The 14604-nt window shown below is 44.4% G+C and overlaps 1 protein-coding gene across 1 annotated transcript in view; it reads left to right on the top strand.

The window, feature by feature from the left end:
* FAT1 (FAT atypical cadherin 1) overlaps positions 1 to 14604 on the top strand; it is a 112940-nt gene that overhangs the window by 82098 nt on the left and 16238 nt on the right. The window contains exons 10-16 of the mRNA XM_080928453.1: positions 2478 to 6545; positions 7166 to 7362; positions 9026 to 9179; positions 9679 to 9912; positions 10980 to 11369; positions 12599 to 12813; positions 13120 to 13257. Coding sequence (XP_080784579.1) covers positions 2478 to 6545; positions 7166 to 7362; positions 9026 to 9179; positions 9679 to 9912; positions 10980 to 11369; positions 12599 to 12813; positions 13120 to 13257 — 5396 coding nt within the window. The remainder of the gene's footprint in view (positions 1 to 2477; positions 6546 to 7165; positions 7363 to 9025; positions 9180 to 9678; positions 9913 to 10979; positions 11370 to 12598; positions 12814 to 13119; positions 13258 to 14604) is intronic.

Raw genomic sequence — 14604 nt, 5'->3', positions numbered from 1 at the left:
TGCCAAGGGGAAATGAGTGAGAACAACATATCTCTACCACCCGGGACAGAAGAGACAGAAGCAGCAGGGGTGGTAGAGTGAATTGTGACTGAATTCCTAGAGGCCGCATGGAACACCACATTAGAGATCCCTGTAGTGCCAGATGGCCCCACAGGAGCCAGCAAAGCACAGGAAAAAAGGTTAGGCCATCTTACTAATATTTAGCGCAACATAACTGGGCTCCTGTTTTACCATTTTCATGTCAGCAACAGGCTTGGGTCCTGTTAATCCAGTGCTAAAATACTCCAGATGATGATACCTTTGAACTTAACACAGGGATAAATAGTAATATTCTACCCACTACAAAGAGGATTCAGGAGCTAGGTGTAGTGGCATATGCCTTTAAGCACAGCCCTTGGGAGGCTGAGGCAGGAGGATTCTGAGTAGGAGTCCAGCCTGAGATACATACTGTTTTCTTGATGAGCCTGAGCTATACAAAAAATGACACAGAAACCAAAAATAGATAGGAGGGAAGAGAAAGCTAAAAAGGAAACGTGTAGCAAAGAATGAATTCGCCACAGTGGATAGGATAGGTGGGTCTCCAGGCAGAGGCATGCAGGTAAATAAAGAATGAAAGAGGAAGTGGGTGAATTCTGATTCTGAGAATAGCCAGGGAAGGCTGTGTTAGGAGGGAGCATGGTTGATATGGGGTCCCTGGCATAAGAGAAGAGCAGAGAGGATGTCTGTCCATCTGAGCAGGGCTGAGAACACTGTAATGTGTCTTAACACTGTCTTGGAGTGCTGAACATGGTGATTCATTTCCTCATTTGAGGCCTGGGATGTATGAACGTTTACAAGCAGATAGGATTTTACTGTGGAAAGGGAGACAGACGTGTGTGGATGAATGGATATGAATGTTGCCAAATGGGCTGCTCTCCAGAACAGACATAAGAAAGCGGGGCGTGGGGCTTGGGAGAGATAGGTCACTTGCCAGAAAGGTGACCTGGTGGCACCTGTCAGGCCAGGCAGGTTTGGGAGGTGAAAGTCATGCGCAGGTAGGCGAAGAAAAGGATCTCTGGGGTTTGATGGTTGCCTGAGACACAGTGACAACTTAGAATCACTGATGCTCCCAAATACAGACAGGCCGGAAATCAGTGTCTGAGTAGCCTGGCAGAGGCCTGGGCCAAGGTTCAGCCCAGACCTTCAGGGTCTGGAGAAGCCCAGGCTTCCTCCCTGTTTCAAACTGAGGCACTGCCTTGGGGCTTGGACACAGAGCCAGGCCAACTTAATGAAAACCAGACTATGTCTGGCCTCAGGAAAAAAAAATGTCATGGATTTTTGGAAAATGTATTTAATGAAGGAAATGAATAGTGTAGAGGAAGTGCTTACTCTTAGTGCAGAGAAAAGAGGTGCTTGTTAATCCTCTGGTTGACAGATGACTCTAAGTAGTTTGCTGGTGGTAAACCCAGGAAGAAGAGTGTGAGAAAAATCCAGTCACAAGTGACTTGAACGTGGCTATCCAGAGTTCATTTGGAAGAAATGGATTCAGTCCCAGGAGGGATGTTTATGAAACAGAAAGGGATGGTTGAGGAATTATGGAGGGGTAGGACCCAAAGACCTAGGGTGCCTTTGCACCATCCAGAACAGAGAGGGAACTACTGGTCTCTCTCGAACTCCCAACCCTGTGGGAGAGCCTGGAAAGGTCCGGGGAAGTGCCAGCAGAGCCATCTGCCCTCACGGTTTGCTTCTCAGCTTCACTGGCACATTGATGTTTTGAAGCAAACAGCTCCTTGTTGCGGAGGCCACCGTGTGCCGAGTAAGCTGTTTTGGTCTCTTGGCTGCTATCTACGCGGAAGTAGTGCTTTTTCCTTTCGGGTTCTGACAGCCAGGCTCTGCCAGATGTCTCCCTGGAAGCAAAACCGCTCCTACTCGAGAGTCACCAGCTAGATGATAAAGTCAACTTAAAAAAGGTTAAGAAGGGAAGATTGCTGAGATCTTCAAAACTCTGAAGGGCACTGGGCTACAGAAAAGGGTTTCTTGGTTCCCTAACTTCTGACAACACAAGGCCCTGAGAAAACCCGGTGTAAATTAAGAATTTCTCTTATAAGTGTTAAGTGTTGATAAATGGATGCATCCTGCGGATTTCTGAGGTTCTGTTGGAAAGATCCTGAACTGAATTGCTTTTTCGAGAGGAGAGCCATGTGTTTCTATAACATATTTTTTAGTTCAACAGATAGAGAATTTTTGGCTGTAGGTACAAAACAATATTTTTTTTTCTGTTTCTTGGTTCTCATATTTAACAGCCAAAATTCTGAACCATTTAAAAGGGTAAAAAATGAAACTGAATGTTTCATTCAGTTGTTGATATCCCCTTTCTTTCTGTTTAAATTCAGGATGTAAGTTTTAAATACCCGTTTCTCTACTATTTCTGTTGGCCTTGGCCTTTCTCTAACAGGTTTCTTTGTTTCCTTCCTTATTTTTTTTTCTTGCCCTTCCAGGAAACATTGGAAATTCTTTTACAATTGACCCCATCTTGGGTTCTATAAAAACTGCCAGAGAATTGGATCGAAGTCACCAAGTAGACTATGATTTAATAGTAAAAGCTACAGACAAAGGCGATCCACCGATGAGCGAAATGACCTCCGTGCGCATCACCGTCACCGTCGCCGACAATGCCTCTCCTAAGTTCACCTTCAAAGAGTACTCTGCTGAGATTAGCGAAGCCATCAGGATTGGGAGTTTTGTTGGAATGGTTTCTGCTCACAGCCAGTCATCAGTGATGTATGAAATAAAAGACGGAAATGTAGGTGATGCTTTTAACATTAATCCACATTCCGGAAGCATCATCACTCAGAGAGCCTTGGATTTTGAAACTCTGCCCATTTATACATTGACAGTACAAGGGACCAACATGGCTGGTTTGTCCACCAACACAACAGTGGTGGTGCACATCCTGGATGAGAATGACAACCCGCCAGTTTTCACACGGGCAGAATATTCAGGATTCATTAGTGAGTCAGCCTCCGCCAACAGTGTGGTGCTAACGGATAGGAATGTTCCGCTAGTGATTCGAGCGACCGATGCTGACCGGGAATCCAACGCTCTGCTAGTCTATCAAATCGTGGAGCCCTCTGTGCACAACTATTTTGCTATCGACCCCACCACCGGTGCTATCCATACTGTACTGAGTCTGGACTATGAAGAGACACGTGTTTTTCACTTTACCGTCCAAGTGCATGACATGGGGACTCCTCGTCTGTTTGCTGAGTGTGCAGCTAATGTGACTGTCCATGTGATTGACATCAATGACTGCCCGCCTGTTTTCTCTCAGCCACTGTACGAAGCATCTCTTCTGTTGCCAACATTCAAAGGAGTGAACGTCGTCACAGTGAATGCCACAGATGCCGACTCCAGGGCATTCTCCCAGTTAATATACTCCATCACCAAAGGCAACATTGGGGAGAAGTTCTCAATGGACTACAAGACCGGCACCATAGCAATACAAAACACAACTCAGCTCCGCAGCCGCTATGAGCTGACCGTCCGCGCCTCCGACGGTAGGTTCACAAGCATGGCCTCTGTGAAAATCAATGTGAGGGAAAGCCGAGAGAGCCCACTCAAGTTTACCCAAGACGCCTACTCTGCAGTTGTGAAAGAGAACTCCACAGAAACCAGAACGTTAGCTGTCATTACCGCAATAGGGAACCCGATCAATGAGCCCTTGTTTTACAAGATCCTCAACCCAGATCGCAGATTTAAGATCAGCCACACTTCGGGTGTGTTGTCAACCACTGGGATACCGTTTGACCGTGAGCAACGGGAGACGTTTGACGTGGTGGTAGAGGTGACGAAGGAACGGGAGCCGTTGGCGGTGGCCCACGTCGTGGTGAAAGTCACAGTCGAAGACCAGAATGATAATGCACCAGTGTTTGTCAACCTTCCCTACTATGCTGTGGTGAGGGTGGATGCTGAGGTGGGCCATGTCATTCGCTATGTTACTGCCATTGACAGAGACAGTGGCAGAAATGGTGACATCCACTACTACCTCAAGGAGCATCATGACCACTTTCAGATTGGACCCTCTGGTGACATTTCTCTGAAAAAGCAATTTGAGCATGACACCTTAAATAAGGAATACCTTGTCACGGTGGTTGCGAAGGACGGAGGAAGCCCAGCTTTCTCTGCAGAAGTTCTTGTCCCCATCACTGTCGTGAACAAAGCCATGCCCGTGTTTGAAAAGGCTTTCTATAGTGCAGAGATTCCAGAGAACATCCACATGCACAGCCCAGTGGTCCATGTCCAAGCCAACAGCCCAGAAGGGTTGAAAGTATTCTACAGTATCACCGATGGGGACCCTTTTAGTCAGTTTACTATCAACTTCAACACCGGGGTGATAAACGTCATAGCACCGCTGGATTTTGAGTCCCACCCAGCCTATAAGCTAAGCGTACGGGCAACCGACTCCCTGACTGGTGCTCACGCTGAAGTATTTGTTGACATCATAGTGGAAGACATCAACGACAACCCTCCTGTGTTTGTGCAACAGTCTTACTCCACAACCCTGTCTGAAGCATCTGTAATTGGAACACCTGTCCTTCAAGTGAAAGCCACAGATTCTGACTCGGAACCAAACAGAGGAATTACCTACCAGCTGATTGGCAATCACAGCAAAAGTCACGATCATTTTCACATAGACAGTAACACGGGGCTCATTTCGCTAGTGAGAACTTTGGATTACGAACAGTTCCAGCAGCACAAGATTCTTGTCAGGGCCGTTGACGGAGGAATGCCCCCACTGAGCAGTGATGTGGTCGTCACTGTGGATGTCACTGACCTCAATGATAACCCACCTCTGTTTGAACAACAGGTTTATGAAGCCAAAATCAGCGAGCACGCCGCTCACGGACATTTTGTGATGTGTGTAAAAGCCTGCGATGCAGATCGCTCAGACCTGGACAAGCTGGAGTACTCCATTCTGTCAGGCAACGATCATAAAAGCTTTGTCATTGGCAGCGAGACAGGAATCCTCACGCTCTCAAACCTCCGCCGCCACACCTTGAAGCCCTTCTACAGCCTCAACGTTTCTGTGTCCGATGGGGTTTTCCGAAGTTCAGCCCAGGTTCACGTGACTGTGGTGGGGGGGAATATGCACAGTCCTGTTTTTCACCAGAGCGAGTACGAAGTGGAGCTAGCTGAGAACGCTCCCTTGCATACCCTGGTGGTCCAAGTGAAGGCAACTGACAGGGATTCCGGGATTTACGGCCACCTAACTTACCATATCGTAAATGACTTTGCCAAAGACAGGTTTTATGTGAGCGACGGAGGGCAGATTTTCACCCTGGAGAAACTCGATCGGGAGACTCCAGCGGAAAAGGTGATCTCAGTCCGTTTAATGGCTAAGGATGCTGGGGGGAAGGTGGCCTTCTGCACCGTCAATGTCATCCTCACGGACGACAATGACAACGCTCCTCAGTTTCGCTCAACCAAGTATGAGGTCAATGTCGGGTCCAGTGCTGCCAAAGGGACGTCAGTTGTCAAAGTCTTTGCAAGTGACGCTGATGAGGGATCAAATGCTGATGTCACCTATGCCATCGAGGCAGATTCGGAAAGCGTCAAGGAAAACTTGGAAATCAACAAGCTGACTGGCCTGATTACTACCAAGGAAAGCTTAATAGGTTTAGAGAATGAATTCTTCACTTTCTTCGTTAGGGCTGTGGATAACGGGTCTCCGCCCAAAGAGTCTGTTGTTCCTGTCTATATTAAAATACTTCCACCAGAAGTGCAGCTTCCTAGGTTCTCAGAGCCCTTTTACACCTATTCCATCTCAGAAGACATGCCTATTGGAACAGAAATTGACCTCATCCGGGTAGAACATAGAGGTACTGTTCTTTACACCCTTGTCAAAGGCAATACCCCCGAAAGCAATAGAGATGAGTTCTTTGTGATTGACAGGCAGAGTGGGAGACTGAAACTGGAGAAGAGTCTTGACCATGAGACCACTAAGTGGTATCAGTTCGCCATCCTGGCCCGGTGTACCCTTGATGACTACGAGGTGGTGTCTTCTATAGATGTCAGTATCCAGGTGAAAGATGCTAATGATAACAGCCCAGTTTTGGAGTCCAATCCGTACGAGGCATTCATTGTTGAAAACCTGCCAGGGGGAAGTAGAGTCATCCAAATCAGAGCATCTGACCTAGACTCAGGAGCCAATGGCCAAGTCATGTACAGTCTAGATCAATCCCAAGACGCAGGCATCATCGAATCTTTTGCTATTAACATGGAAACTGGCTGGATCACAACTCTCAAGGAGCTTGACCATGAAGAGAGAGCCAGTTACCAGATTAAAGTGGTTGTGTCAGATCATGGTGAAAAGGTGCAGCTGTCTTCCACCGCCGTTGTGGATGTTACCGTCACTGATGTCAATGACAGCCCGCCTCGATTCACAGCCGAGATTTATAAAGGGACAGTAAGTGAGGATGACCCCCCGGGTGGTGTGATCGCCATCTTAAGCACCACTGATGCTGACTCTGAAGAGATTAACAGACAAGTGTCATACTTCATAACAGGTAAGAATGCTCAGGGCAAATGAGTCCGTATAAGATGAGTCCATATTATATGTAATATGCTAGGTGGGGATTTCTGGATTTGGGGAGTTGGTGTGATTTTTAGTTGAGTGTGTCTAAAATTTATAGAAATAATGTGTAAGCAGAACTGAAAGGACTTTAGGCAAAGCTGTTCAGCCAAGTCTCCTAAGATGTATTCTGTTGAACTTTATACTTAGTATTTTAAATGTGGTCTAAAGATGCATTGCAAGCAACATCATGGCTTTTTAAATTTGATATTCTTTAATCTATTTGAATAGGAATGTTACTGCTGCTTTGTTGTTATTTTTTTTAAAAGCTAATTATGTAGTAATATGTGTAGCACTCACTTATAATCCCAGCTCAAAGGAGCTGAAGCAGGAGAATTCTGTAAGCTAGAGGCCAGCTTAGACTACAAAACCTAAAGAAAAGCAAGTATGTATCAATTTTAATCATACTTTAAAGAATCTTAATTCCTTTTAAACCATAATATAATTTCTTTCTTTTTTTTTTTTTTTTGTATAATCTATTTTTTTTCCTGTGATTACGAAGTTCACTTTCTAGTCCAGCAGCTTGGCATTCACCTTTCTCCCTTAATTTCCCAGGAGGGGATGCACTGGGGCAGTTTGCTGTGGAGCACGTGCGGAACGACTGGAGAGTATATGTGAAGAAGCCTCTCGACAGGGAACAAAAGGACAGTTACCTTCTGACCATCACAGCAACAGATGGCACCTTCTCCTCCAAAGCTAGAGTTGAAGTCAAAGTTCTCGATGCCAACGATAACAGTCCAGTTTGTGAGAAGGTAGGTGTCGTTCCCTTAGGATTGTATGGCACAGGGTACATCTCCTCATCTGTGCCAGGGAGCAGCCTTTGAGGTGTCCTAACTCCCTTGTGTTTTGTGTTACCGTTACTTACCGAGTCACGTGGGCAGGGCTTGAGTCACCAAAAAATATGGGTCTCTTATACCAGTAAATGATCCTAAAAACACCCTGGAAACTTTTTATGAAAATAATCTCTTCATTTGGCGCTACAGTTGTTTCAGGGACGGGGAAGCATCCGGCCAGCAGCTTCTCTTTGCACATGTGCATTGATGGACCATTTTGAGGCATTGGTTGCTTATACCAGAAAAACTGAAGTCAGTGAAATGACTTCTGCTGCTGCTGCTGCTGGACCCAGAGGAACCCGGGGCCATGGAACTGGAGTAGGCTGGCTGGAGATGGCTGATGAAAAGCCCCAGCCGCAGAGCCTGGCTTAGTCATAGTAGTTTATGACCAGGAGTAGAAATGGAGGGCCCCAGCGTGTGAAGATTGAAGGCACGTTTGGGGATGCTGACTTTGTTTGCCAGCAGTAAAGGAAGTCTTAGCAGTCATGGGAACGGAGCCAGGCAGAGTGCTGCACACCTGGAATCCCAGTGTGTTTGGCTGAGGTGGGAGAGTTGTCATGTGTTCTCAGAGAAGTAAACAAAAAAATTCATTGTCACAGGAAGTAGCACTTCTGAGAGATGAACAGTAAATTCCAACATGTATTTATATTTTTTAATGAGAGTATTTGAGTTCAGTGATGTGCTATGTATATATTACATTTTATATATTTATATTATACTTATATAAAATATATGTATATTTATACTGTTGTGTATACATATTTTATATGTGTATGGTGTCTATATTAAATCTTACCCCATTCATAATTTTTTTAATACACCAACTCTGCCTTGGGTAATGTAATTGGGAACATAACCGCTTGAAACAATCACTGTTACAAAATACCCAGCTCTGTGAACCCTAAAATATAACTTCCCTAGACTAAGCTCATATTAGAAAGTGTTACAGAAGCATAATCTCTTTCCCTTATGCTCTATTTATAGCATGACTAATGTGATAATTGGAACTGGAACCAAGTGTCCAACTGTGTGAGGATTTAGGCAGATGTGAAGAAAGAGGAAACAAGCATGGTAACGGACATGCTTGAGCCTTTCCCAGCCCTTGGTTTTCCCCATCCTGTGAAGACCATTTAACTTCTAACTGTAGTTATTTGATTCTGTGTGAGGAACAGTTGGTTGTGCATAGTAAATCCCTGCTTTTCAAATTAGGTAAATACAATGTAACAGTTACATATTTCTCCTAGTTTTTACATAAATTCAGGCAACTACTTCACATTTTCTTCTCATAAGAATTTGAATGAAGTATGAAGCTGTTCAACAGCATATCGCATTTTGCATCCTGTGGGTTAAGTGTCAGGCCGGAGTCACGGATGTGGGGCTGGTACCCATTACAAGGCTCTTCCTTGTTCCCACATCTGTTTTATAAGAACAGTTATTTTAAAAGCTCTTTGAGTATTAACTTCTGTCCTTTCCCATGGTTTCCGTGGCCAGAACGGGATGATGTCTTTTCCATCATCCCCTTGGCTGTCACTGCTGACATTGAATGCTCCTGTTGTTAACAGTGTTGTTTAATGTCTTGTAGACCTCATATTCTGATACCATTCCTGAAGATGCCCTTCCTGGGAAGCTGGTGATGCAGGTCTCTGCCACAGATGAAGATATCCAGTCCAATGCAGAGATAACTTACACTTTATTTGGTTCAGGTGCAGAGAAGTTTAAACTGAATCCAGACACAGGTAAGGATGGCATTTGGGACTAATTTAATAGAGTATTTCCTATATGTGGGTGATATGAGATCATGTACAAAACTGGAAATGACATTTTTCTCCTTCAAACTTTATTTGGATGCTGTGGAAATGACATCTTAGAAACCTAAACAGCAACTTAATGCATAAAAGTTGGGAAGAGATAAAATGGACAGCTGTACTTACCACTTACTGGACTTTAAGATGGAGAAGTTCATATTTCTTTGGAAAAGTTCTCAGGGTATATCCAAATGTTTCTGCTTTAACTTGATAGTGTGTTTGCTAAATGTGTGAGCCTCAGTTTGTAATTTGGCGTTTTCTGTAATGAAATGATCCACATCTTCTTCATCCTTAGGCTTTTGAACTTGGTAAGGTAGCTGTTGATACTCTCTAAGCGAGAGTTGTTCAGATTTTGTAATAGTAGAAGAAAAAAGTGGCGGGTAGCCACCCTAAGTCTCCAGTTTCCCCATTTGTTTCTGCTCGTCTCTAGGTGAGCTGAGAACATTAGCCCCCCTTGATCGCGAGGAGCAAGCGGTTTATAATCTTCTGGTCAAGGCCACAGACGGAGGGGGGAGGTCCTGTCAAGCAGCTATTGTGCTCACGGTAGAAGATGTGAATGACAACACCCCCGAGTTCACTGCGGACCCATACACCATCACGGTATTCGAAAACACAGAGCCCGGGACACCATTGACCAGAGTGCAGGCCACTGATGCAGATGCAGGTATATTGTGGGAAGGAGATGCTCCTCTGTCCTTGGGGTGTGCAGAAGGCTTTGTGTGTCCCGTGATGGAACACACCCTGTTGGAGTGTGATTGACGTCTTTACTTCATGCACGTAATGGGCTTGGCGTTGCTACAGCCATTTTCCATGAATGTTTAAAGTCTTGACAATTACGTGTGGTAGACTTACTGCTGCAGTGTCTCTAAGGTGTTGTTGCTGACACCATTAACTGACACCCCCCAACACATTGAGGATTTGAACCTGTAGCTTTCATATGCTTGGCTGAGGTTTCTCCAGTTTTATCCCCAGCCCCTTAAAGGGTATCTTTGGGGATAAATCAGGAGTGCTGTTAAAGAAGTTACAGCATCTCAGGAACATAACAAGCTAGTACTGTACTGCTAAAGTTGTATAAGTTTTCAGGAATATTTATGAAGAAAATAGTATATGCATTCAGACATTCTGATGACTAAAATACCTTCTTGACTCATTAATATTGAGGATATTTTTAAAAGTCAGACTTAATAATTGTTTTGTCTGTGAAGTTAACAGAAAGTTTTCATATTCAGTAAGTCTTACAGATTCCAGCTTATCAGTAATAGGGACTCAAGAGCCCCTATTTCTATCTGAGAAGCTACGGACAATTTATGGCTTCTAAAGGAGGGAGAGCCAGTTTTCATTAAGGGTGCGGCCCCTGGTTGTTCATGCACAGTCTTGGCATGAGTCAAGGGCAGCACAGGTTGGAGTTGGTTATTTATTTGTTTATTTATTTTAAGTAAAAAGCATATGAAGATGGAAGGGGTGTGGGGGTGGACCTAGGAGAAGCGGGGGGGGGGGGGAACTTATTATCAAAGTACAGGTTATGCATATATGAAGTTCTCAATGAATTAATGAAGATACTCCATTAAAAAATTTTGTCTACTCTAACGACTTGAACTATATCTTTTTGATTATCTCTTTGATGGGTCTTTGAAGGATACCTGTTTGCATTTTCATCATTTAAATGTCCTGTATTTTTAAGGTTTTTAAATGTCTCGCCCTGAAACCTGATAGGATTTCATGTTTTGCCAGGATTGAATCAGAAGATTTCCTATTCACTGATTGACTCTGCTGACGGGCAGTTCTCCATCAATGAGCTGTCTGGAATTATCCAGCTGGAAAAGCATTTGGACAGGGAACTACAAGCAGTATATACTCTCACTTTGAAAGCAGTGGACCAAGGATTGCCAAGGAAATTGACAGCTACTGGCACTGTGGTTGTGTCTGTTTTGGATATAAACGACAACCCGCCTGTGTTTGAGTACCGTGAATATGGTGCCACTGTATCTGAGGACGTTGTCATCGGAACTGAAGTTCTCCAGGTGTACGCAGCAAGTCGGGATATCGAAGCTAATGCAGAAATCACCTATGCAATAATAAGTGGAAACGAACATGGAAAATTCAGCATCGATTCTAAGACAGGTAACCCTTCCTGTGAATGAGGGAGTCCTCATTCTGTTCTGAGGGCTGCCTCACACTTCATATAAAGTGGTCAGTGGGTGTTCCAAAGAGGTAAAATTCAGGTTCCCTTTCTGGTCCTTAGCAGGATTGATTGAAGGCAGTTTGGAAACCATCTTTCTCTGATTCCACGTAGGACCTACTTTCTAACATATCTCTTGTATACTACAAGCCAATTCGGAGAACTGTTGCCTCTCAGTTAGACGGTTTAGTGATGGTGCAGTTTGCCCGAGGATTGTCGAGGCAGGACGCTCAGTGGTGAAGCCTGTGTAATTACTCATTTACCCCCGATATCAAAGGTACATGGAATGGCTTCCTCCTAACATGTTCCTATACTGGACTCCTGTTAATTCCGTAAGGTGACTTCTTTACTATGCTCACTACCTACACTAATAAAAGGAGACTGGATTCCACCGAGCCAGCCGCATTAAGGATCAACCATTATTAACCCCTGCTTTGGGACTAACACTGGTGTGGTTGTGTTAGCCTATGGTCTAAAATACTAATAGCTCTCAGGACATTGTAAAATGTGAGTCTCTCAGGCTGTGCTTAGTTGAGTGCTGTGTGTGTGACTGTTTCTGGTGAGGAATAGGTGTTTGATGGTTTTTAATGTCTTTTATAATGCATTTGTGGGACTTTTGTAAAAAGAGGATAGACTTTTTTCAAAGAGGATAGACTGGGTTGGGTGGTGTTCTTACAAGTACTGTTAAATCACGAGGGGTTTTATTTTATATCTTTCACTGTTTATTGAAACCAGATCTTGGTGTTTTGTCCACACAGGTCTCAAGTGTACCTCTTTCTACCTGCTAGTATTAGAGGCACGGCCCCTATAACAATAAGAAAGAAACCAAAAGGCACTGAATTGAATAAAAAAACAAAAAAAAAAAAAAAACAAAACAAAAACCCCTATTAATGTCTGCAGTAGTGAACCACATCAAAGAAGGACTAAGAGCCACTGTCATTTTAAAAGCATTATAGTCATTTAAAGAAGAGATAGCATTATTGATTAGTGTCACCAGGAATCTGAAGAAAATAAAAGAAATAAACAGGGATGTTGGATGGATTAAAAAAAAAAAAAAGATGTGCAAATTAATTTTTTTCGCAGTGAGAACTCCGTGTGTTAAAGAGGCATCAGTGTTGTAATAAGAAATAGAACTGCTCAGTGCTGGACGTAATTCTGTCTCTCCATGCAGGGGCCATATTTATCATTGAGAACCTGGATTATGAAAGCTCCCATGGATATTACCTGACAGTGGAAGCCACTGATGGAGGCACGCCTTCGTTGAGTGACGTGGCGACCGTGAACATCAACGTCACAGACATCAATGATAACAGCCCAGTGTTCAGCCAAGACACCTACACCACGGTGGTCGGCGAGGACGCCGCTCTGGAGCAGCCCGTCATTACAGTGCGTACCTTCCCTTGCAGCTTGCCGCTTCTGGATCTTGCAGGAGTGATTAGTAAAATCCTTCTAATTCTTAAACTGGTTCTGTTTAAAACATGGTAGAGCCTTGAAGTTGTTCAGCCAGAGGACATGGCTCAGTGCTAAGGCACTCACGCCGTCCACGGAAGGATGTGGGAGACTTTGCCACTACAAAGCCAGAAGGTCCTTGCTCAGCGGATCAGTGTCTTTTAAGCAACTGCCATAAATAAACTAGCTGTTGTTTCCTCTGCCCCTTCCTTGGCTGTTTCCTAAAAGTGTGATGTTTCCTAGATTAAGGCTGATGATGCTGATGGCCCTTTGAATAGCCACATCCACTACTCCATTATAGAGGGAAACCAAGGAGGTCCGTTCACCATCGACCCTGTCCGAGGAGAAGTGAAAGTGACGAAGCCCCTGGACCGTGAAACGGTGAGTTTCAGAAGGGATTTAAACTGTTACCGAAGCACCAAAGATTCTAGTTCGGACCTGCTGGGTATAGTGTGAAGTCTCTAAAAGGTAGAACTTTGGGAAATGCCATGGCAGAATAGAAATATTTGAAAGTCAAAGTTTTGTTTCTTAGGGTTTTTTTTTTTTTTTTTTTTTTTTTTTTAATTTGGCAATCTCACATCATGCACCCTGACTTCATTTAACCCCCAAACTCACCTCTCATTCTACTCATGTCTTCTCCCCTTTCCCACCCCTACCCAAAGACCCCACAAGAAAACAAAAAAAAAACAGCTAGTCTGTTTTGTGCTGCCATGTTCTCACTGGACAAAGCCCTGGTGTCCAGCCCCACAAGGGGAGGTGAGTCTTTCTCTACCTGCAACCTTGCCAGAAGCCATCAATTGCGGAGCGCCAGCAAGAAGTGTGCCTCACCCCCAGTAGAGAGGGGTGGAGCCAGCTCATCCACTGGCTTACTGGTTTTGAGTGGCATCTTCCTAAGAGTCTGGGAAGCTTGGCTGTTAGGCAACAGAAAGATCTATTGTACTGGGCCGGGTAAAATGTGATTATTGTCATTTTTTTTTTTTTTTTTTAAATTTGAACCGTGCTATATTGTTCAGGCTGGACTCAAACTCACAATATTCTTGCCTCGGATTTCCGAGGGTTGAAAACTCGGGTGCCTGTCACCATACTTGACTGAAATTTAGTAACCGTCAACTAAAGAACCTACTTCTTTTAACACACTTGTATCCACTGTGAGGTGGTAGAGCTGGTGGCCTATGGGTTCTCAGGGCTGCGTGGTCCAGCGTTTGCTAGACAGATGTCCTACCGAAGGGCACTCCAGGATTTAGCCAGTCTTCCTGGACCACTGCTCAGTCTGAAGACATAGTCACAGGGAACGCCCTAATAGGCTGTCTTGCCCGACTTGATTTCTTTTGCAAGTGGCCACAAATATTACCTTGAGGGATTTAAACGGTGAAACATAATCCAAGTGTGAAATTGAAGGTGACAGTGACCTGGCACATCTTAAGATGCTGGAAACGAGTCTGCACACGGGGTGAGAGGCAGCCCAAGTCTCCACCTCCGGCTCTGTAAGACTTAGCCTCTGCTGAAGGTGCTACCTGTGGTTGCCAAAGTAACAGCCTTTGAGCTGGGTCAGCGGTTTCCTCTGGTCCTTTGCATAATGTGTCTTTGTATTTCTAATAAACTGTAAGATTTTTAAGATCAGGTACTTTAATAAGACCCTTCATGGGAGAGAGCAAGACAATCGGCTTCTTGCTGGTAACTGTCTCTGTTGAGAAAATAGTGCACTCACTCACCAGTTGGGAGTTCTCA

The sequence above is a fragment of the Micromys minutus genome (genome assembly GCF_963924665.1).
Source record: "Micromys minutus genome assembly, chromosome: 14".
Classification (NCBI taxonomy): Eukaryota; Metazoa; Chordata; class Mammalia; order Rodentia; family Muridae; genus Micromys; species Micromys minutus.
This window is presented reverse-complemented; position numbering and strand designations above follow the sequence as displayed.